Source organism: Ctenocephalides felis, unplaced genomic scaffold, assembly GCF_003426905.1.
Source record: "Ctenocephalides felis isolate EL2017-DRISC unplaced genomic scaffold, ASM342690v1 CF-g0.4_SCAFFOLD_01886, whole genome shotgun sequence".
Classification (NCBI taxonomy): Eukaryota; Metazoa; Arthropoda; class Insecta; order Siphonaptera; family Pulicidae; genus Ctenocephalides; species Ctenocephalides felis.
The window spans coordinates 52,455,259-52,482,062 of record NW_020538040.1 but is presented as its reverse complement, the minus strand read 5'-3'; the positions used below and the strand labels follow the sequence as shown (position 1 = coordinate 52,482,062).

At 28.5% G+C, this 26,804-nt stretch overlaps 1 protein-coding gene across 1 annotated transcript in view; it reads left to right on the top strand.

The window, feature by feature from the left end:
- Positions 1-25,664, top strand: part of LOC113375083 (phospholipase B1, membrane-associated-like) — a 33,661-nt gene extending 7,997 nt beyond the window's left edge. Inside the window, exons 2-7 of the mRNA XM_026615031.1 lie at positions 20,272-20,430; positions 21,740-21,835; positions 23,165-23,341; positions 24,605-24,738; positions 25,100-25,305; positions 25,393-25,664. Of these exons, the coding sequence (XP_026470816.1) occupies positions 20,272-20,430; positions 21,740-21,835; positions 23,165-23,341; positions 24,605-24,738; positions 25,100-25,305; positions 25,393-25,664 (1,044 nt within the window). The remainder of the gene's footprint in view (positions 1-20,271; positions 20,431-21,739; positions 21,836-23,164; positions 23,342-24,604; positions 24,739-25,099; positions 25,306-25,392) is intronic.
- Positions 25,665-26,804: the final 1,140 nt, after the last annotated feature.

The window sequence follows — 26,804 nt, the reverse complement described above, 5'->3', positions numbered from 1 at the left end:
ATTACAACACATTAAACGTATCAAACAAACAACTATCGAGCCATGTTCAATCAAATTTCCAGTTAATCTCTAATCATAGAAATATGTATTTTAATTTTTTTCTAAAATTTGTCATTTGTCTCCCATAGGCCGGGTAAAAAAAGATAAGATGTTTTATTTTTATTTTAAGGAATTTATCTATACGATGTCTTATTTTAATTTTAAGGGAGTTATTTAACCACTGCAAAACGAAAATTTCTAAAAGGTTACAACGTATACAATCTTGATCCAGTATTTTGTCAAAAATATTTATCATCATAATTGAATAACTATTAGTTTAATCCGTCTCTTAGAAAATAGCTTTTTTTAATTTAATATATTTTTTTTATTTACCATTGTATCATTGCTCACAGCTTTGCCAGAGTTAAGGTTCTTTTCGCTCCACCCGTATATGAGCTTTTATACAAGTTATATAAAAATTGTTGAATCTAACTTGAAATAATAATACATCTTAGAAAACTATTAAATACATGACCATTTATCTCCTGATAGCGACGTCGTAAGAATTGAGGTGATGGTTGGTTACACATCTTTTGCCTTGTATTTTAAAATAGTATCATCATAATAGTATCATTAAAAAATTCTCTACTTCACTTGTTTTTGAAATAATAGTGATGGACCTTTATACCCTCGGATTTTTAAGCTCGGCTCTACCTTAGACCAATTTTCACATAATCACTTTCAACCACACTTTAAACATAAATTGTTGAAACTCATATAATAAGTTGAAAAGAAAATCGTCATTTCATCAAAGTCGAGATTGATTAATTTAACTAAATTGAACTAAATTTGCATCTTAATTTTATTATTATTTAAAATAATACATTCTAGTTTATTTATCGAATAGAAAATAAAGTATTGAATTCTTCGTCAAAGATTTCCTGATTTTATTACAAAAATTACTTATTAATTAAAATACACAACTGGCAATTGGGAATTATCAAATTTGCTTAATACCGTAAACTGGACAATTGTAAATAGATATACATTGTATTATACTATTTGAACAACGATAAGAACTTGGGTCCTGTAAGCTGCTGTTATAATTGGCAATCCAAAAAGTTTTTAAATCAGTTTGTTAAAATTTATTATAACAATTTCTGTAAAAGTGATGGATTTTCTATTGACGCAATGCCGAGCAGAAGCTATTTTTCAGTAAATATATAATAATAATAATAAATTAAACAATATGCATACAGCATGTACATGGACCTCGATAATTTTTGTCCTAACCACTACAATTGCAACAATTACATCAAATAAACAAAAACTAGATTTTTTTGTGTTTTTATCGAATGCGGATTGCACTCGCAAATAATAATAAACGTATTCTCGCAGCAATTTATCATAAACATGCAATCAATGTGTTTAGTAATTTCTCGTAATAGAAATAGGTTACTAGGTGCAAAATTATATAATTAAATGGTACAAATTGAATCTTGGCGAGATGTATGCGTTGCAATTGCTCGTACGTGCCTACATCCATCAATCGTATTTAATAATGACCTTATGGTCCGAATTATTATGTCATTCCGGTGATATAATACCGAACCGGATTCTCTCATAGTACACTTTCGTGATATGCTACTTGCTTTAGCGCCAATATTTTTTGTCTAGAGTAAGTTTGCAAGTATTCATTTCGAAATTAAGCAAAACTAGTGGTGCATGGCATTGTGCCTTTAGGCAAATTGCTGGAACTTTAAAATATTTGAAATACCTTAAAATTTTTTTGAAAACTTTGAAAAATGAGATCTTTGAGAGTTTTGAAATATTTGAATAAAATGACTTCTTGGAAAATTTGTTTTTTTATATTTTAAATTTTTTTGAAAATTTTGAACTTTTTTTCAAAGTGCTACGTGGCCGTTTTAGAGAAGAAATTTGGAAGCGCGTAAACGCCGCATTTTAACGAATAAACATGGAAACAGAACCTATAGAAATGTAAACATAATTTATACTAATCAGTAATATCTCTATAAAATATCTGATAATTCCATGTGCATATTAGACATATGAACTCACATAGACATATGATTTCCCCAAATGGCTTTTTTTCACTTTTTTTAAAAAAATTCTTTGTTTTGTCAATACAAGTAAAATGTTTAATGAATTATTGAAATCGGCGTTCTTTCAAAAACTGAGTTGCCATTTTTGTCACTTTTTGCCCCGTATCTTTGAAACGGCTGGACCTACCATGTCCAAAAACTATTCAGCACGTCTCCTTATTAATAGGAATCGATAAATCATTTAAATCGGTTAATCCGTATTCCCAAAATCGTTGACAAAAATATATATCCGCGCGCGCACACACACACATACACACATACACGCACCCTCACATACACACACCTACATTCATTTTTTCTAAAGTGATACTTTTTGTTAAACTATGATTTTTTTAACTCATTTTAAAAAACATGTACTAAAGTGTTTTGACAAGTTTAATCAAAAGTTGGGGAATTTAATCAGGATTGTAAAATGGTAAAATTCTTGATAATTTTATTACTTAAAAATTTTTAGTAAAAAAATGGCATGAGTTTTACTAGTACATATAACTCACAATTTGTTTAAATGCTTTCCCTACGAAAAAGCATTCGTTTCGAGTTTTAGTTTGACCCATCTTAGTGCATACAAATCGTTCAAACAAAATACAAGAAGTGAGAAGCACTAATTAATATATATACACAACATAGTTATGAAATTTGAAAAAAAATTAATATTAAAATCGGAAGATAGGACAATCCAAGTCTCGAAATGTATTCTAGTAAACGCATTCTTCCTGATAATTTTTTTTTATTATATGGATGGATACCAAAAAATATTTGATCGTATATTTATTATGAATACATAATATTTCTTTAATCGAAAAACCAATATTGCAAGGTTATGTTATAAAAAGATTTCTTGTATTTACATTTTACTAAATTTATTTTTTAGAACAGGGTCTTTCCTATCATACTTTTTGTCCACGTGTTTTTATTATAAACAACACACTGCATTAATTAGAATAGTTTATTTAGATCTTGAAGAAAAATTTTCAAATCATTTTACGTATGATAAAAACCTTTAATTATAATAAAAATAAATTACTGTAGAAAAAAAATTTCTTTTAATTAATAGACAGTCGCCTCTATTTAGTTGCAAACTCTAAAACATTTTTATATATTATTTGAAATATTTAAACTCTCAATATCACTCGGTTAACTTTATTATATTTAATAATACTAAATTGAGATTGAAATTTTAGATTGCATTTTTGTAATTTTATGTGCAAATCTCTAATACTCAAATAAGAACAATTTTGATTGTTTTTGATTATTTCTTCGTATTGTTTAGTAAACTTTAGAGCTATAATATATTTTTGTTCAATATAATGCCTGTCAATTAACTAATAACTAATAAATAAATGGATTTGCTTATTAAATCATTTATTAATTTATAATATCACCACAATTATAATTTATATTTTATTTTATGTTATAAAGATTTTTCTTTATTCCCTCAGTAGCTTAATTGGATAAACAACATTGTAAAAGAATGCTATTTGAAATTTAATTAAAATGTTGATACTTAAACGATAATGTTCATTGTGGTAATAAACTTTATGCATAATTTTATGGTTTCTGTTTTTGTTGCATTTGTAATCATTTTACGCTCTTTTATATCAATGCTAATGCTTATCTTTTCATTTACATTACCGCTATATTAGTTTGCTGTTATAATAAGCGCTTACTGTTAATTTTATCGTTAATCTAAAACATATATCCGTCACATGCAGTTATCTTTTTTTTTTTCAAAAAACCTTATAAATATGCCCTCTCATCATTAGCCTTCGGAAAAGTACAATAAACACTACTGTGAAAACACTGATGCTCAATGCAAATTAAAAGGTAAAAAACCTTCGCGTATTCTGCTGACGAAAGCACGAGCTCTTGTCTACACACAGTGCAATAAAAGATTACAATATTTATCTGAATGACTAGAAATTATGTAAAAACATGCTTTTCCAAGAATAATTATTTTAAAGTTCAAAATCCCAGACTAGCGTACGGAATTCTCACGTGGACATTGCAAGGCTGTTGTTTAAATAAATCCAGTTTCTCGGCCAATCTGTTTCTTACTTCCGTATAATCGTTAGTAATCGTGCGCGATGTACCATACTAAATAACATTGAGAATTGTTTACAGTGATAATTTAAATTATTATTAATTTCTAAGTAGTTCCTATAATTAATATCCAATCATATCTGTAATTAAAATCTATCATAGTAAAAACATAAATTTTCAATTCCAGAATTATTATTATACTACTACAATAAGCATGATATTTAATTTATATAGGAGAGACTGGGTACGGTTGTGCCGTCATAACTGCTAAACTAAACTGATTCTGAAATAGGGTTCAAAGGGAGAAAGATGAAGTGGCTTTTAAATTTTTGAAACCTTTGTAACGGTTTCTTAAGTGAACACCAATAAAAGTTTAAATTATGACTTCAATACACCTTTTTTATTCATTTAGTATTATACAGCAATCAGAACAGTAATTACATTCTATGAACTGCTATGCTAATGTATATAAACTAAAAAGAATAAACTAAATGAGAATAAATAAAGATAATAACATAAAAATAGTAATTAATAATAATAATAATAATACATAATAATAATAAATAATAAAATAATATAATAATACTACAGAAAACATTAAATTAACTAACATATTTTGATGATTTACTATAAAAAATATAGAAATTATTCCATTAAACAATTTGCTAGATTAGGATATTATCCATTGGTGATTTACGCTTGAGTCTCCTGGAATGTTTCAATACACATGCACATATACATTTTTGCCATTTTAGTGTCAAAAGATTTAGAATGACATTGAACGTCTAGAACGCATAAAAATAGGAAATTGGATTTTCTGGCAAAAACATTTTTTTAAGTTATTAATACAGACTATCAATATCACTTATAATATATTACAGTTATATTCTTATATTTGAAATATTAAAGATTATTTAAACTTTCACTTATTAATATGTAGAAAGATAAAATTAGCTATTTTAACCCATTGGCAGCAATATTTGAAAATGACAAAGTTTTACTTGACAAAAAGACAATTTGCTTTGCACATTTAACTTATGAAAAAAAATTTTTAAACCATCAAAATTTTTAGCCGTTTGTTTTCAACATATGGCTATTCCGTACACATACACATGAATACTTTCTTCAAATATGTTCACATGCATTCATTTTTCAAAAGTATGAAACAAAAATATTTAACTTGTTGAAAGTGCATTTAGCCTTAAGGCAAGTTGCATGAACTTCCCGAAATGTGTAAGAATCGATTTAATCAATTGAAATTGAAATTTAGATTTTTAGATAAAGTTTTCAACTTTTTATATCAAAAATAAAGTTATCCCTTTCAATTAAATCTAAACATTGCTATTTCGAATAGAATTTTCTCAAACACATTTAAATTAACTGTAATTATATTGCACAGACACGTGCTTGTATGCCCTAAAATTATAGCTTATTATTTTAAATCTTAATGAATTGATAATGTTTGACTCATCACATCACAAAAACAAACTTTGATGAATTTTTAATATTAAACTATTTATCATAGGGCTGTAACATTTTAGTATGTCTCATTAGAGCATGATATCTATTGCCAAAAAAGGTTCATAAAAATCGGCAAAAAACTTTTTTTCAACAGTTAATTTCAAGAAAACAGCTCGGTAGATTTTTACCTAAAACTAATCAGTATCATTCCCAACCAATATCTTTCGAAAATTATTTGATTTTTCAAAATCGATTCAGAATTGAGAGCTAAAACGTTGACGAAAAAAATTTCACTTTTCTGCTATTTACAAAGACATGGCTCAACCGATCGTCGCACAAAACTGAGCAAAGCTAATCCACATCGAAATACATAGATTGACTTTTAAATTTTTTAAATCGGTTCAGGCGCTTTTAAGTAAACGTCGGTGAATTTCGAGTTTTGACAAACGCCAACAATACTAATTTTTGCAAACTTTGACGAATTTTTAAAATTAAACGACTTGTCGTAGGGCCGTAATATTTTAGTATGCTCTATAAGACTATGATATCTACCGTCAAAAAAATCATAAAAGTCGTCGAAAAAAAAATTTACAACAAACTGATTACAAAAAAACGGCCCAGCCGTTCTTTACCAAAAACTAATCAGTCAATTTTCAAAATCAATTCAGACTTGCGTGCTAAATCGTGGACGAAAATGTTTTCACTTTCCTGCTATTTACAAAGAAACGGTTCGGCCGATCGTAGCGCAAAACAGACAAACGATACTATCCCTCATCGGGTTACATCGAATGGCTTTTAAATTTTTGAAATCTGTTTTTGTTAAAACGTCGATTTACGGCAAAAAATCTGTTTACATACACACATACACACACACATACTTTTTCCAAATTTGGTCTCATTCGATTCAGAATGGCTTGAAACGTCAAGAAAAATAAAATTAGCGAATCGGATTTGTTGATAAAAACATAAACTCCTACTTCGGGAAGTTACGTTAAGTTGCGATTTATTTGGCTATGATCTATAGATTTGTATGAGGATATTTTATGCTCGCACTTCGATTGGCATATTAAGATTTCATAAATAAGATCGAATAATTTGTTTATTGATATTAATTTACTAATAATATAATAATTATTATTTTAAAAACTATTAATGCATACAGTTTTGATATATATATTAATTATTAATGTGAGATTATCACATATTAAAATTGCAATTGATCACATAGTTGATGCGCATTGAGAGATTTAAATTCAATTATTCTGTAATGATAGTGCTTTGATTAGCTCTGATTTCAAATTAATTATTATCAAAACTAACTTGCAATGAAGCATTAGCGTTTTAATTATTTTGTCTAATGCATTGTTGAGCTCGCAATCACTAATTTTAATAATTAATGATATGATTATAAATTATGATAATTATTAATGCATGTACGTTATACTTGGTATCCTCTTTGTAAGTAAATACTATTAATATTCAATGTGAAACAGTGAATTATTATATACAAACTATGTATATAACATCATCCGATTCTTCGATATTGCATTAAATGACATATTTTTTTAATTATGTAGTTGAATAATTTATTATATTTTGTATTGAATGTAAGAAAAAACTTTAAAAAACAGGCAAGATAAATTTTCATAAACTATTTTATTTTTGAGTTAAGGAGAGTTTGTTCTCGCCATAAAATCCGATTTTCAAATTTAATGTTTTCTGGATATTTCAAGCCATTCTGAATGATGGAAGACCAAAATTGGAAAAAATATATGTGTGTATGTGTGCCATTTCCACCTCTACTCAACATAGATAAAAATATGTTTCCAATTGAAAATACCATATTTCAGGCATTGCAGTACAAAATGATAATGGGAAATCTCTTACACTATTCAATTATTATAGTACAATTTATATTGTGACGATAATCAAATTTGCACATACTTACAACTATGTATATACATATAATTTTTGCTGTTTTTATAAATAATTAACCAATGAATTTATCAGCGTTATTTCGTATTGACAATAAATATATGCATACCCAAAAAAAATAATAAAACAAATTAAATTTATTTGCATCAACCTATAATTATACAAACTATTTCATGTAGATGGCGTATATGATTTGGCTCATAACGGTATTTCTTAGGTATGAAACTAAAACGTACGGGGTATTTTAAATTGTGCCAAATTGATGTTTGAAATTTAATCAGTTTTCGCAGATAAATGTAATCTCGTTCAATTCCCTCACTTTGTTTTCTAAAACATCATTCTGCACGTGCGATACACACATTTGGCAAAATGGAGTTGTTGTTTCAAAGGCTTTTTCATCGTAATTTGTGCTCCGACGTATCACGTCGTACGTATTAAGCGATACGAACAAATGTTTCATTTTCCAGCTAGTTTCCACAACTTTAATGGCGTGCCGTAACGCGAACTTCCCTTTCAGAAAATGCATTTTCATTCCCGCGCTCATTGAAATAGATTCTGTGATGCATCGCCGCGATATAACATTTTGTTGTCAGAGCATTAATTAAATCTTTAAAATCAGCTGAGGTGAAATATATTTTCGCTTGACGGTTGCAATTACTCCAGAGCTCCTGCTCATGGATTATTTATTATTTCGAAATTGAATTATATTTTCACCGAATCAATTCCCAACCAAGAGAATCTGCTTTATTATCAATGCCCGTTTCGATACTAAATTCGCGTTAGTATTGTTGATATTGTTGGAAATGAAAGTCAACAAGTTCACATGACCGTTACTTTTAGGAAATCATTCATAAGTAAAGCATCATCTTAAAATATAATTTATCAATAAATTTTGAGTGATCATTATTTTTTTTTTTTAACAGCATTCAGAACCTTACGTCCTATGAGCTGTTGGGCTGAAACTTCTCTTTACTTCGTATTTTTGAGATGGTAACCCAATGGTTAATCCATCCATATTTGATGATTTTGTTATTAGAATTAATCTAATAGGGCTGACTTTTTATTGGTGCAGCAATGCCGGGTGAGGGCTATTTTTACTTGGAAACATATTGCTATCTATATTTCCAAGTGAAAATCGTCGTCACTGCTGCCTGACAACAGGCTGCTCGAAGTGGGTATCGAACCCGGGACCTGTGATTCAGGTCCCGTCGCTCTTAACCGCTTACCTACGCGCGAGCCCGAGTGATTATTGGACATTAAAACTTGCAGTTTATCTTACAGTATTTTTTTCATTTTTTTTTATATTTGAACAGCGATCAGTACATGTGATGATTCAGCAACCCAAACAGTTGTCCTATCTTTATGCTTATTAATTTTATTACAGTTTTTGTAATAGTGATTATTTTTTAATTGATACGGCAATGCCTGGTGAGGGTCATTTTTGCTTGGAAACATCTGTCTATATTTCCAAGTGAAAACCGATGTCACCTGGCACCCCTTATTCAAATCTCATAGCTCTAGTCAACTCAGCTCGCTCTATTTATCAAATCTAATTGATTTAGTAGACTATGACAAACTAACTCTACTAAATTGAGTTGTCACAAATTATTTTGTCTATGTTTTGTTCATAGAACTAAATTTTTCTCTATTTATATAATCTAAATGTACTATTTTAAATCTATTTTTGAACAACAAAAGTGGCTGATAGAATGGTAGGTGAAATTTTTTTTGAACCCAAAAACGTAGATATTCTCGTACACAAAACGAGTTTACATCAAATTATTGCAATAATTTTTAAATCGTGCATAAATAAACAGTAGTATAAACGATATTATTTCAATAAATATTAATTTATTTGTTTTAATATCAGTTAAATCTTTCACACGTTCTGTAATATTGTAACTGATATTTTTTAATTTGTTCGACATCAAAAGCCACACTTTGATGCTTTATGAGAGAAATGTGACCCATATGCAGATCAGTCAATATATGCAAATGAAAGAATCTTTAATATTTGCAATTTGTGTTTAATGGGACAGCATAATAGAGCTACCAGCAGTATGTAATGGTGATTTGAAATTGAACGATATCCGTAGCTCCACATCATCAATTACAACGATTTTTTATCTATAGATTATCTATAGAGTGTATGTGGGAGGATTTTCAGTGTATTAATTATAACTATAAACAGCAAAATATTTTTCTGCATATATTTGCATTATGCACTCATTATTTCATAACATTATAATTATATTACCACACAAATAATCGTGATGTAATTCATTATAATATATTTAATTGAATGCAATTCTTATTAAAATAAATCTGCAACGCATACAATTAATGAATCATATATCTCAACATATATAGGGGCTAATTCTCCGTTGTTACGACAACTCAATGTTATGCTTCTTTCTTGGTACTAAAAGCTGAGAAAAACTCAGCTATGTATTTGTTGTGGAATCAGGCGTTTTATACATAAAATCGTGTGTTATGAATGCTCAAAACGAAATCTTCACAGTTTTCAATACCAAGAAAGAAACATAACAGCGTTGCCATAACAACTCTATGTTATGGTATATTTTGCCGGAGAATTGGCCCCAACTTTGATGGGAAAATTTTGCGGAGCTTAATTTTTTATGAACGTTAGAAACATTGCAATGATTTCTTTGGAATTTTATTTATTAACTTCCCGTAGGGTAAGTTATTGTAATGGGCCGAAAATCGGAATTGAAAATTTTTACATTTCTCGACGTTTTGAAGGTTTCTGAACGTTTTGGCATACCTTAGAAAAAATGGATGTGTGTGTGTGTGTGTGTGTGTATGTATGTATGAATACAAATTTTCGCCCACGTTTTCGGGCGTACGGATTAACCGATTTGAATAATTTAAAAAACATTCGATTCCTATTGATAAGGAGAATAGCTGATTAGTTTTTGGCAAAGGCAGGTCCAGCAGTTACGGAGATAAGGAGCAAAGAGTGCAGAAAATAGAAATCGAGTTTTTGAGAGAACGGAGCATCCGATTTGAATGATCTAAAAAACATTCAATTAGTAATGATTGGAAGAAGGGGTTATTAGTTTTTTGCAAAGGCAGGCCCAGCCATTTCGGAGATACAGAGCTAAATGTACAAAAGATGGCAGTTTTTGAGAGAATTAAGCGTCCGATTCAATTGATTCAAAGAACTTTCTGCTTGTCTTGACAAAATAATTGATTTTGGAAAAAAAAAATTTGTACCATTTTTTTTTTTTTTTTTAATTTTTTAAATTTTTTGTATATCGAAAATAATTCAAATTTTATTTTTAATTCTGACTATAGTTCTAATATACTTTAAACAAATAATTTCAACTCTGCAATTCAGTTTATATAATTCTTATAAATATTAGACAATGTTACAATATTTATAATAATCTATTTGAAAACATTCAATATTCCTCGAACATTTTGTTACGGTACGGGAAGTTCCAGCAATTTGCCTTAAGGCACGATGCCACCCACCCCACTAGTTTATTTTTATTTTAGCTATTATTTTATATTATGTAAGTCCACCTTCAACAAAAATCTTATTTGAAGGTAATTTTAAAAGGTTTTATATACTTTACATAAGCTACAAAGTTTAAATTTAGTTTTTTCTTTAAAAATTATTTCAACATGTGAAAAAATGGACCTATATACAACACTCAAAAAAGCTCATTTATGCTTCAAAGTAATATTCGTTCGTTTTTTATAATTTTTCATTATGAAGTATGTGGAAATGAAATAAATATATATTCAGGTCAAAGTATTAAGTATATTCATGAAGAAAATCGTTAATATAAATAACAAGGTTAACTATACTATTTTAGTTTGATTCCAAAATTATAAAATATTTGAACCTATATAGAGAAAATCTTAGTTTTTATTTGATATAAAAAAAATTCAGTCATTTATATATAATACAATTGAAATCTTCTAAAATGTAAGGAAATTGTACTGCAAACATTTAGATAGAGCGCAATTCAATCAAACTTCGTATGGAAAGAGCATGGAAAAAATTTTGAAAATTAAAAAAAAAATGTTTTAGGTATAACTTAGCGACAAATGAATGAGTTTTATTCATTCATTTGTTCGCTAAATTACATCTAAAAAACATTTTTTAAAATTTTTGAAAAATTTTCCATGCTATTTCCATATAAAACTTTGATTGAATTGCTCTATCTAAACGTTAATATTAGGAGCTAAAACTTTCAGAGAATTGTTTTTTATCTATTTGGAACCATTTGAGCCCCTGGGAGCAAGGAAATTCGAAAATGACCATTTTAAGGACCATCCTAATATATATATATATATATATATATATACTAGCAAACCCGACGAACTCCGTTTCGCCACCAGATGGTTTCGTGAGAAAGATGAGAAATTTTTTTGTTTTATATTTGGAAAGGAAAAATTGGATTTCATTATACAACAGTAATGAATTTATTTCGATTACAAAAATCGAAGTGTTTTTTAGTTGAACTTCTCTAAGTAAATGAAAGTGAATCCGCAAATTAATCGTTTCATTGATGTGCTCTTTGGTAAACCACATTTTTTTGTTTTTTGGTCTGACGTTAACACAAACAAAGCGGATGGTTTTCCAACTCGTGAACAGGCAACGTATAACTGCCCATGTGAAAAACAATGATTTTCTAAATAATTTATTATTCTATTTGAAATTTATCCCGCAAACACTAAGCGATTGGCCTTGCGACTTGTTATTGCAAACGCAAGGCGAACTGGAAATTGCAATCGTTTGAAGTCAAACGGAAGACCAGTCGGAATCATTGGTACCAAATCGCCAGCAATTTTTGATTAAATGGTAAAATTCAGTGTGTATATATCATTATTCTTTGCAGCAAGAATTGCTAGTTGACTTAACCAAGCAAAATTCTGATAATTCTCACTAATGTCATTACTTGAATTTTTAATTACGGTGCATGAATTTCCAGCAGCTTGCATTAAGGCACGATGCCATGCACAACTCATTTTCTTAGCTATTAACCTTGCGGAGCCCGAGACCTTTCCAACAAATGCAAAATTGTCGAAATCGGTTCGTGAGTTCTGGAGTTATTTTGTCAGGAAGGAAAACCCGACTTATTTTTATATATATAGAAGATAATCTATTTGCAATTATTTGAAACAATTATTGATTATTTTTATTACCCAATTTTTTAATTACGGTGCGTGAAGTTCCAGCAATTTGCATTAGGGCACGATGCCATGCACCACTAATTTTCTTAGCTATAAACCTTGCGGAGCCCGAAGCCTTCCAACGAATGCAAAATTGTCCAAATCGGTTCGTGCGTTCTGGAGTTATTTCGTCAGGAAGTAAAACCCGACTTATTTTTATATATATAGAAGATATATATATATATCAACATCAAAATTATATAAAAAATTTAATATATATATATATATATATATATATATATAGAGAGTAAAATTGAATGAAGAAAATTTAATCTCAATCGCAGATAATATGCTCATTCAGCATCCACGTGTCTATCTGCTCTTTAACGAAACTCCAATAAAAAATGTCGTTGTTTTGATTTGCAAATTTTAAAACAAATTGCCGTTGAACCAGTAAATCTTCATTTGTATAAATTGTGCATTACATCCGCGTAACTTCGGGTATTTTAATACATTTCTATGCTAATGTTATTGCCATCGAACAGGAAATAACATGGAACACGCATAAACATAACAAAACTTTACGCGCCGAGTATCATTCTATTCTGTTTGTTCATCAACTCAACAATGTATGATGATCAATTAAAATTTCAAATGCACGAATTTCATTAACATTTTTATAGGCACATTTTAGGCGGATTATAAAATATTTCGCATAAGCATATTCATAAAAAAGTCACGGTCAAGTTCAAATCGCAGTCATAAATATAAACGAATATTTGGTAAAAGCGCACGATTCAAAATACAGAGCAATGACTGGCAAGAAAATATAGTATTATGTTATTATTAACGATTTACATATAAAAATCTTCATATATATAGGTATATAAATATATAATTATATATATATATATATATATATATATATATATATATATATATGTAATTGAACACAAACAGAAATACTAGGCCAAATTCTCATATAAGTGTTCTGCAATACCCAGTATTTTTTCCAGAGGGCAACCCAGCGGTTAACCCAGCAATTGTTTCGTCAACATAAGCAAAAAGTTTTTCTAATCATTTAGATCGGATGCTTAGTTCTCTCAAAATTACTACTTACTTACTACTTCTCTCCATCATTACGAATTGAATGGTTTTTTGAATCATTCCAATCGGATGCCCGGTTCTCGCAGAAACTTAGTTTCCATTTTCTGCACACTTTGCTTCATATCTGGAAGACGACTAGACCGACCTTTCCCAAAAACTAATCAGCACTTGAAAATTTCTATCTAGTGATTTAATTTTACCTAAATTAATAATGACATAATTCTAAAAGATATGGTCTTTTAATCGATGAATTTTTAGTCAATTTTTTGTGGATCAAAATGACAACTAAAGTCCATAAAATATTAATTAATAATATATTAATTGATAAAATTACGTTCTATCATTACAAAAAAAATCAATTACATTGTTACTGTGGTTATCAAAATAAAGTTGTGAAAAGTTAAATTGTATTAGTATTATTAATATTATTAATAGTACATCAATACACAAGTAAATTATTAAATAAATAAAAATAATTGTAATTAGAATAAATATTTGTATAAAGGTATTTCTTTTTGGGCACTCGTGCCCGTGTATTTTCAATAAATTTTTGGTCGAGTTCTCGAATATTTATTGGGATGGTTTTCTACTCTGTTTTTATTTTTTAGGTAAATCATTTTTATTTATTTATCTTTGATTGTATTTAAATTTTGGTTTTGATTTATGAATTAGTTTGATTTTTTTTATCGAGTTTCATGCCGAACCCCAAAGTTGTTGTCCATATTCACATATGGGTTTTAACATTACTTCACTGATTAATAATACGACAACTTGTTTTTTCATAATGCGGAAATTAATTTACATTAAAACATATTAAAATATTTTTTGCATATACATAATTTATACTTACGGACGTCATGGATTTCGTATGATCTATAATACGATATCTGGAAATAGAACTTTGTCCCGCTAAAAAAAATTATAATTTCAATTATAATTTAGTTTATTTAATAATTTAGTTTGATTTTATATTGAGTTTCATACCGTTCCCCAAAGTTGTTGTCCATATTTCCATATGGGTTTTAACATTACTTTACTGATTAATAATACGACAACTTGTTTTTTCATAACGCGGAAATTGATTTACATTAAAACATATTATAATATTTTTTGCATATACATAATTTATACTTACGGACGTCATAGATTTTCTATGATCTATAATACAAAATCTGGAAATAGAACTTTGTCCTGCTAAAAGAGTTTATAATTTGAATAAATTGGTTTATTTAATAATTTAGTTCGATTTTTTATTGAGTTGCATACCGTTCCCCAAAGTTGTTGCCCATATTTCTATATGGGTTTTAACATCACTTTACTGATTAATACGACAACTTGTTTTTTGAGAACGCGGAAATTAATTTACATTAAAACATATTATCATATTTTTTGCATATACATAATTTATAATTACAGACGTCATGGATTTCCTATGATCTATAATACGACATTTCGATTTATAATTTTAATAATCTGGTTTATTTAATAATTTAGTTCGATTTTTTATTGAGTTGCATATCGTTCCCCAAAGTTGTTGTCAATATTTCCATATATATTTCCATATGGGTTATGGGTTTTAACATTACTTTACTGAATAATAATACGACAATTTGTTTTTTTATAACACGGAAATTAATTTACATTAAAACATATTATGATATTTTTTGCATATACATAATTTATACTTACGGACGTCATGGATTTTCTATGATCTATAATAAGAAATCTGAATTTCAATAATTAAAACCTGTGACATAGATGGAATTTCATAATTGAAATAAAACCTCTGACATAGGTTATATTTAGCCTAGAGAACCAACCATTAATGATCTGATTATCTTTTCTTAATTTACAATGAAATCATTTATGTTATACCGGCCTTTCAATGTCGCATAATAGTTACACTTTTTATTACATCATAGTGTTTCTCTCGTAAGAATGTGATGACCTCTGAATATTACGGACTTGTTTACCAAGTATGTTATTTGTGACATTTTATTACAACTCGCGTCATAATTAAATTTTTAAAGTAATACATCTACACTGAAATATTTGTAGACACATAGCATGTAAAATTACATCCATCACCTTTTTGACTTTATATGTATTTAGTATAATTCTACCGTTTATTCACTTAATTGATTAACATCTTTAATAATAATTTTATAAATTACTTCATTATATATTTTTATTTTTCTTCTTTGTAATATCATTGTATGTAGGTTGAACAGGCAATATATATTTTAAGATAAAAAAATACCTTGACTTTTTACAATCTCTCACTTATTAAATGATTCAACTTAACTGGCATTCATGAACCCCAATGAATTAATTTATGACATGTAGTTGTACATCATAAATTAATATCGCACAGTTTTTTATGTACTTTTTCTGGTAATGATACTAATTGGACACAAAAAGTTAACTAATGCGTGAAGAACAGACTTTTGTAGGCATGGTCAGGGTCAAGTTCAATAGAAAAAAGAATTCATAGAAAGTCTATGAAAAAATTTTATGATAAAATTATGCAAATATTGATTATACAATAAAATAGATTAGAATAGAAATAAAGTAATATGTCAATGATGAAAACGTTCATAAAAAAATGGAAAGATATACATTTTTTTTTTTTTTGAGATGCTATATTTAGGCACAGATAACCAATAAATATTCATGAATATTGTAAATTAACAATCAATGTATTTTTATTGCGCTTTTCTATTTTTATTTCAATTGCATTTGTTATCATTTAATATCAATTCGATTTTTTAATTTAGCGGTTAGAACTGCACGTTCTAGTAGTGTTTATTAACGTATATTCTAAACTAGTTTTTTTTTTCTTGCGAGGGCAACCCAGCGGTCAAACACTCTTCTTTATTATGTGTAGACAACATATAATAAATATGTATATGTTGACATGTATGGGTTACAACAATCCCCACGAAAAGCGATTTTCATTTGAGATTATATATTTGAGATTTATAACTTCAAGTGGAAGTCGCATATCATCACTGCTTGATATCGAGCTGGACGAGGTCGATGCCGAACTGTGCTGGTTCGCGTCGGGGACTAACTTAATTTACAACTAAAATCATTGAAATAAGTTTATCGTCATGATATTCTACATATATTAAAGTTATGAATGTTTTTACACACAAAAGTTTATGTATGCAATTATTACCATTCAGTTGAGATGTATAAATCCAAAACATTCTCATTATCTGTTATTATTATCGTTAACTAATACTCAAAATAATATAAATGAGCAATGAACTTTGCAATTATTTAATGACTATGTAATATATTCGAATGCAAGCCTAATAAATATTTATTATCGAATGAAACAGCATTTTTAAAGATTATCTACATGCATGTACTTCAATAGCATAACATTTTTAAGGTTTTTATAATGCGGTTGCAAATAGATTCTACAGTGTTTAAAAAACAAATTAAAAATAGTAACAATGAAATTTAAAAAAAAATCGGTTTTTAAAAATATCAGTATCAACAGCAAGTAACAATTTGAAATGCGATAAAATATATATTTAACAATATACTAATATTTAAATTAACTTACAACTGTCTCAGTATAGATAGATTTTAAATTATTGCAGTAGGTTGCTTACTTTTCCCTCGAAATATTCTGCGGCAAGTCTTGGAAGGAGGGCACGGAAAATGTAAAACACCATAATAAGGCCGTTTCAATCGATACATTTGCTTACCGAGTTATTTATTGTATATTTTGTAATATATGTCAAACGCCGTGACATGAACGATAAATTCATTCGGAAAGTTGTTTCTTAAAAGCGGAAAAAGCTACGTGTATTTTCATACATAAAATATCGCAAATATATAAATTATGGCAAACGTCCCATCTAATTTAGTCTTGATGTTTTTAAATCTTTTTCAAGTTACTCTATTCTTGCTAGAATAATTTAGTTAGCAACTTGCATTGTTTATGAATTTATGTCTGAATAAAAATTACTTAAAGTTTAGTGAGCTAGTCAAATCATATAATACAATTTTGAAAATCATTTAATTTTTTAATTAATTTTAATTTTAATGCATTCAATTGTAATGTGATTATTTTCAAATTAATATTTAAAAATATACTCGTATCCCTTCATACTTTTTTATCTATAATAAAAAATAGCCTATAAATACTTGGATAGTCATTATAGTAAATCTGTAAATACTTGTATATTGACACCCTAAAAGTTGTCTCAAAACCTACATATGGTAGGATGTGCATACGTACTAGAAATGGGTAACTCACTCCGGAGTTATCACTCCGATACAACTCCTCCCTCGGAGTGAATCCGAGTGGAGTTTATTTTACAGGATTTGTCATATCCGACTTCCTTAAACTGGTATTAAATCTGTTAATTCGTACGGGCATTTAGTGTTTTTGTCGTTTTTGCTTTAGGAAGGAAGCGGTCACTTTCTTGTCTCGCAGGCAGTTTTATGACCTTTTTTTAGGTATAAAAGTCAAAATAAATACCATTGTGTATTTTCCAGAAAATACAAAAATGTTACTTCAAAGATACAGAACAATGAAATTGTATTCAAGTGTGAATAGCTCAAATATATAATTTATTGAATAGTAAGGGGTCATATTATTTACTACGACAATCTTTGGCCCTAAATGACGGCAATCTTCGGAATATACATACCGAAAAATATACGAAACGAAATACATTTATTTAATCTTGTTTTTCCATAGCCTGAAATAACAACACTTTAGAGTACAAAATTTATCAGTGATATCATTAGTATTTAAGCAGTGAAAAATATTCAGTATTATATTATTACTTTTACACAATTATATAATTGTGTAAAAGTAATAATATGCTAATCGAACTATGCGATATAATATTAATTCTCAAATTGAAATAGCAGAAGAAAAATTTTGAAAGCAGTAGTATTATGTTTTGCTTCTATTACAAAGTTTACTACATAATTTTTATATAAAATTAATCCAAAAAATCAATTATTTTCTCATCAAAAGGAAATCATTAAATTGAATTTGATTCTCAAGTTTTGCGTTTTTACTTTGGTCAACACTGCTAAAAATACGAGTCACTGAGTCGATCATCTGATCGACCGAAAAATTTTACAATCCGTCATTTATTCGTGAATTTTTTAGAAAAATTATTTTATTGATAATTATTCATAAATTTTTATTTCAAATAATTAATGGGATTTGACAAATCCTTAGATACATGAACAGCGTACTATAGAACACATTTGTTTCGAGTATTTCGGTTTCAAAATTGTCAGAGTCGTGGAGTTGTTTAGCGGATATAACTCCACCATGAAGTGGAGTCAAATCCGAGTCGATCCGGCTTCGGATATAATAACCCCATCTCTAGTACGTACCATATGTAGGTTTTGGGGCAACTTTTAGGGTTAATATACAAGTGTTTACAGACTTACAGCTGGGTAGGTCGAATTCTCAGATCAGATTCTTACCTAATTTAAGCTTGAATGACTGGACTATAGCATGAATTATGTACAGATATTTTCCACAGTTGTACAATGGAACAAGATGTTGAAGTGTTAAGCGTAGCTTGAAAATAAATTAAAGGCAAATGTTCGAATCAGTGGAAAAATGATCCAAAAAATAATATAAAGTAAATGTATTAATTATACAGGTCCTCAAATTAAAAACAGTTGTCTGTATTGGATGTGAAAAATGGCAAAATTGAAAGTCAAATGGCAAAAAATTGAAATAATTTACAAAAAACGACTAAATCTTAGATGTAGTGATTCTTCTGCATAATAATCAAAATCTTATGATTTCTGTCATTTCCTGGCTCTTTATACCTTAAATGACTATTGAGTTTTGAATATCTGAAAATGTGTTAAACTTAGATCATTTAAGTGAATTTTCAATAGTCATTTAAGGTAGAAAGGGCCAGGAAATGACTGAAATTTCAAATTTTGATTATTATGCAGAAGAATTATTAGATCGGAGATTTTGTGTTTTTTTTAAATTTTTTTGCTATTTGACTCTTTAGATTCGTGTTCAACAGTTAAAACTACGTTGGAAAATATATGCCGGACACCTAATACAGACAACTTTTTTTATTTTATGGACCAGTGTTATTAGTTATACTATACGAAATAATCAATATATAGATGAGTTGAAATATACTGTAGAAGAGACATTCGGAAAATCCATGTTTTAATCATAGACAATTGTATGTTCGAGGGTTAGAAAACAAAATAATTTATTTATTTATACACCTAAAGGTATGACTAAAAATATTGTATTTTTTTTGTCATTGGTGTATGTTGATGTGTATACGTGTTGGTGTGGTGTTGTATATCCCAGTGTATGTTGGTGTGATGTATACAATTCATTTTTGTGACAGCGCTTGGCTTGCGCAAGAAAATGTATAATAAATAACTTAACGCGCAAATGTATCAATTGAAACAAATCTCGTTATTTGAAATGTATTTTGTATATTTCCAGCGCCCTTATCCGCAGAATGTGTCGTTCCCCTGCGACGTATCCGCTGGAAGGAGTCAGGTGCGTCCCACCTCCGTTCATAAATTAAAAGCCGGCGATATAGATGTCGTTGCGGGACTCGGGGACTCGCTGATGTGCAACAACGGGGCCGCTGCCAGCAATGTGAGCAATTAAATGTCTAAAATATTAATTTTGAAATAATCCTCTTACGCTTTTGCGGAATTTATAGAGCCGACTTTCCCATTAACGTGAAAATAATCTCTTTCGGACGGCAACTTTAAACGAAAGTTTTGTGCATCATTTCACATACAGATGCATGAGGATGTAGATATTGTTAAAACACACATGCATAGTTTGAATATTTTTTAACATTAACTTTTAAACTATACTTAGCGTATAACGATTTTTCTAAAAAAAATTTGGATTGAAATTTTGTATTTGATTAATAGTAGGTATTGTCGTTTTTCAAAAACCGGCGTTTTTTTAGTAGAAAAATCGGTTTTTACTGTATAAATGAAAAATGATAAATATAGCCAAATATACCAGATGGAAGCAAGCGTTTCGATTCATGGAATCATATCTGTCAATTAGCATTTGTCGGTTTTTGTATAAACCCTAATTAATAGCAAGTTAATAAAGAAAAAACTATTTGTGATCATCTCAATCATTAAAAATTGCATATTATTGATTTTTTTTCGCGACCGTAGAAAATATGCTTAATATAGTGTTTTTATTTTTAATACATTCAAGTAATTTGGTTTATTACGTTATAAATATTTATTACTGATTCTATGATTCTATTAATTAAGAACATGATAAAATTCAAACTAGTGCCAGACAAATTTCTGGAACTTCCCATTTTCTAGCTAAAACAAAATAGGTAACAAAAAAAACTAAATCAATTATATTTTATTTAATTTTTATTTGACGATTGAAATGTATGTCGATTATGACGAGAAAATTGTATGATGGCTTTGATAGAATCTTGGAAAGATAATGTTCTTAAAAAAATTATTATGACCTTTAACTTTGCTTGAAAATTTAAAAAAAGGACATTTCTAAATACTGATAAAAAGTTTTAAAAACTGTACAATTTCTTAAACATTGAACTTTGAATTTTGTTGAACTTGCTAAAGTTTAAATACGAGGTTGTTGGCGAATTTGTATGGTAATTTCAGTACATTTTTTATCTGAAAATACATAATATTGATATTTACATATACATATATAATTTATAATATATATTCCAATTTTCAAAAAAAACAGATTCAAACTTTGTAACTTTTTCAAAAATCCTCAAATTATTGTTAAAACATTTATAAGCATTTGGTAATTTGAGTTTTTCTACGGTATTTTTTTAACCACATACAAATTCTTCAAAATATAAATTTATATATATATATATATATATATATATATATATGATACTTGAAAATCGGTTAATAATTTTCTATTAATTTTTCCATAACAGAATTTCCAAGTGGTACGAGAAAACCGCGGTCTGTCATGGGCTGCTGGTGGCCAAGGAACGTGGCGTGAATTTACTACATTTCCCAACATTATAAAGGTAGTAGACAAATAGAGGAAATAATTGAGCTCGGTAATAAACGCACAACGTGAGCTTTTGTCCATATATGTCGACTCATATTCGTCTATGACTGATATTGGCATTTCCAGACTATAAAACTATCTTGAAGTAAAGTGTTAACAAAGAAAAGAATATAATAATTTATAGTCATTTTGAAGAATACCGATTTGAATTATAGCATTTTGAAGTAGCCTAAAAATCCATATAAATTTATTTCAAATATATATAGATATACATGAATAGATATACAAAATTAAATTTGCATTATATATCTAAAACTCTTTAGAAAATGGCGCATATATCTAAAAGTTTTTAGAAAATGGCTAAAAAGCAGTTTTAGACTCACAATATTATTGTCATTTTAAATAAATAATAGATTGTTTTTCAGGATTACAAACTCAACTTCTAAATTCATAATCAAAATTCATAACAATTTTAGTCTTCGCATTTGGTCCAAACATTTTTTGCAAAAGAAAAATATCAAATTTATATCTTGACTTTTGCTTACAAATTATGTCACAAACAACAGAAATTTCTTTGTATACTGTTTTCAAATTTATTATTTCTTCCAAAACATGTTATATTTTGACTGTGGTTTTATTGAATAAAAGTTCAATGATTATAGATATAATAGATTCCAATTTATGAATTTATAACATATGAATATAACGTGATCATTAACACAGTCTAGTAAAAATTGCATTATGTTTATATTACTCATTAACCCTTTTGCTAGAAGAGTGTTTTTCGCAGTGACGCTGCTGTACGAAACAGCGAACTGCCCAGTAGCGCTACTGGATGGATCAGTAACAACTGCAAATTTTAAGATTATTTAATCATTATCAATAAAAAGGCATTAAAAATTAAAAATTGCTTTTTTAATGAACTAATTATATAATAAAAGATTGGTATTTTCAATAGTTTAAGTCATAAAGAGAAATCTTGAAGCAAAGTTTGACCCATCGCATGTCGTCTAAAGGTGATACCCTAGACACAGGTGGACAGGTAGTCATGTGGATGTCGCGCATAGGCGACAATCGTGGCGAAAGGGTTAAATAAGTTTACTGAATTCTTAATCATCATCATGTTTAATGAGTTACATCAGTAGTCAGTTTCCTCTATAAATTATTTACATTTGTCACTAATTACAAAAATAATTTATTGTACAAATTTTGAAATAATTACCAGTTAAAAACCAAATGTACTTGGCATGTAAAAACTGATTTTTATTTCTACACAAAAACGTTATCCTGTAAGTTCTGCCACCCGTGATACATGTGCGAGCGTAAAAACTATCACGTGTTAAAGGTGTACAATCCGGCGTTGCAAGGGTATGCAATATACGACGGATTCACGGTTCACAACACCAGTAAATTAAATCTTGGCGAACCGGGCGCGCTCTCCATCGACATGCTGTACTCGGCCCAGGTACTTCTACGGCGCATGCAGGACGACCCGAATATAGACGTGCAAAAGCACTGGAAGGTGAGAAATTGACAAATTGATAAATTGATAAACTGCATTGCCAATACGGTCACGGGATATAGATTTTGCTTGCTCGGAACTATTTATTTTTGTTGATTTCTCATTCGCTTTGTACATGTGTCGCTTGCTGTACGAAATTAGAACTCATGCTAGTAGGTATTGCATTTTCAGAATTTTTCTCGATCACCCTTCCTATCTATGTTGTAGTACTATCATCTAGTATATGTGTTTAGAGGTATATTAAGTATGTGCAATTGATTTTATTTAGCCTGTTTTATAAATACTTGCATATTTAATTAATTACAGAGATAAACTGCTACGCATTTGTCTTTAATTTGGATTTGAAAATCTATATAGGTAAATTGAAGACAAATGTTTGGCATATACTTAAAACTATTTTTATCATAGGTAAGGACACAATTCAGAATATCCTTAGCAATTATTACACTTTTTTCATGATTATTCAAATGTTTTCGAAAGATCAGACTCATCAACTGGCTACATTCATCAAACTTAGGGCTCATGCTTATACTAACCATAGATAAGTAAACATGATACTAACGTCACCGGAAGAAACACTTGCATCATCAATGAAAATCTTTCATTCATTCAAAATGTAGTACACATATGTGTACATATGTGGCAAATTTTGTTTTAAATAGAAAAAAATAGGGAAACAAAAAGTCAGTAATTATCTCTAGCATATACAAATATAATGTAAAAAATTGTGTTTAATTTTTTTATTTTAATATATTATTTTTGACATCATTATAGTATTAAAATTTATGGGTTATTTTACAAAAAAGCCATAATTATCAGGTAAATTATCTAAATATTGAAATGTGACCTGAAAGTTACGCAAGCACACAGAATTTTGTATTTCTTTCGTCACACGATATAGTTTATATACGATATACATACTTACATACAGTTTGCGTTTTTTGGTCGTTTTAAAAAGTCTTTTTTATAATTTTAATGCACAACGATGTGTGAATTAAAATATATCTGATTAGGAGTGACATTAAGCGATATTTCAAACTATAAGTTAGAAGAAAGGTTTTCCCAAACACATTTTCTTATTTCATTCAATAACAATTATTTAATCCATCGTATTTATTTTCATGGCAACACAAATGCCAAAAAAATAAAGAAGTTTATTTGATGTGATTTGTAATATAGGTAATTGGAATACAAAAAAACTGTAATTGAACCATATAAAAGATTCAATAATATAATATAATAAAAATAATTTTCAATTTTTAGGTAATTACAATTATGATTGGCGCCAATGATATGTGTTCCCATCTATGCTATGAGAGAAACCCTGAATCTTATCCAGAACTACATAGGCGGAATTTGATAAAAGCTTTGAAATATATCAAAAATAATATTCCCAGGTATACATTTGGCTTTATGATTTTATTTTTGTATAACTTTTGACATGATAAATAAATATTACCTCAGCCAGATTAGCTGACCACTCGATGGAGTGGCAGCTATTGAAACTTTTAAAATTCAGCCAATTTATTATGTGTGTGTGTATGACTGTGTGTGAGTATGTTTACTGTGTGAGTGTGTTTATAACATAAGCATAATAGCTCATAGAATTTTGTAAATTCTGATTGCTATTAAATAAAGTATATAAAAAAAAAAAAGATAAATAAATATTAATAACAACAATAATTTGCAAATTCATAACAACATATAATTTGCAAATTCATAGCGTATGCTGATTTGTTCGGAATATATTTATTGCAGATCGTTTGTAAATATAGTGGCAGTACCACCAATAAATCTTCTTACCGGATTCCGCCATCAGCCTCCTATTTGCTGGGCTTGGCATTTGGTTGAATGCTCTTGTTTCTTTGGCTCTCGGGTAGAGAAACAACAACCACGATATATAAATATATTGAAAAGATGGGTTGCCGTAGAAAAAGAAGTGTCCGCATTGCCCGAGTTTCAAGGTATATATTTTTATATTAACAATCTATTAATCTATTAAAAATAATGAAATAATGTCAACCAATACGAAATTTTTAATACAATTTTAGATAAAGAAGACTTTGCCGTTGTTTTCCAACCATTCACTACAGAAATCGAAATACCAAAAAATTCCAATGGTTTGGAAGATTTATCCTATTTAAGTGTAGATTGTTTCCATTTAAGCCAAAAAGCGAATGCTTTAGCTGGCGTCGCGTTATTTAACAATATGTTCCAACCCATTGGTCAGAAAGATACGAATTGGAAACCATACTATGATAATTTTCCATGCCCGCCCAAAGCCAATCCGTATATTAAAACGCATTTAAATAGTAATAAATGAATTGTTATAAAATTAGTTGCAATAATATTTATTTGTACATATGCTGTATAATAATTGTAAATATCTTAGAATAAATAGTTTTATTGAATTTTACTTATTAATATTCATTATTTTGACTATAGTATTTATCAGCACATATAATTAATTAAATGATTTAAAAATGCAATTTAAAAAAAAAAGAAAATACATTTTTGGTGGAATTTCCACTTCACAATGCTCTATATTAAATAAGTTCTATATTTTAGCAATATTTTAGTGCATAAGTGTAAAATAATTATTTTCGCTTACAACATTAATACAGTGGTGTTCCCATACAACGTGCGCCTCGCACAATGGACGCTGCGCACAACAAATTCTTTTCTGGCGCAAAGGCTTCGCACAACGAATGGAAATTCAGTCAGAGGGCCACAAAGACCCAAGTTATATTTCAATCGACTTTCTAGAAGATTATACCATGCATCTCTGTGCATTTAATCAAACCTTGTTTCTTGATGCTTTCCAAGAAGCATAACCCTGAAGTGTAATACTTGGAAATATTTGTTGTGAAATAATATATACTTTTTAGGGAAAAAAATTCTTAAAAAAAAGAAGATTAACAAAAACAGCAAAATTATAGGCCAGACATCCGATTTCTAGTGCTCACAAAAATTGCTATATGAAAATAGAATGCTTGCATATAGAACGCTTGCATAATTTTCTGTGGGTCTTGAAAAAGAGGAAAAAAATATCTAACAGTTTTTTTTTAAAAAAAATCAGGAGCTAAAAAGGCAAAAAGGATGGCAGTACCACTTTTTTGAATATAACTGATATTAACATATATATATATACAGTGCTGGATTTACAATAGGGGCAGTCGGGGCTACTGCCCAGGGCGGCAAATTTTCGAATATTGTTGAATAAATTTATTTATTAAAAACAAGCTGTTTATAAATATAAATATGTATTAAAAATTTGAATATTTGTAAACAACCATTAATACATTTTATAAATTCATACTAAAGTGCCTTTTCAATAATTAAATTTTTACAAGATTAGATTAATTAAATAGGTTCAGAATATACTTTATCATTTATTTTGGCATACCGGTTACTATGGCAAATACTTTTTCTTAGGACTAATCTCAGCACAAGAAAGCAAGCA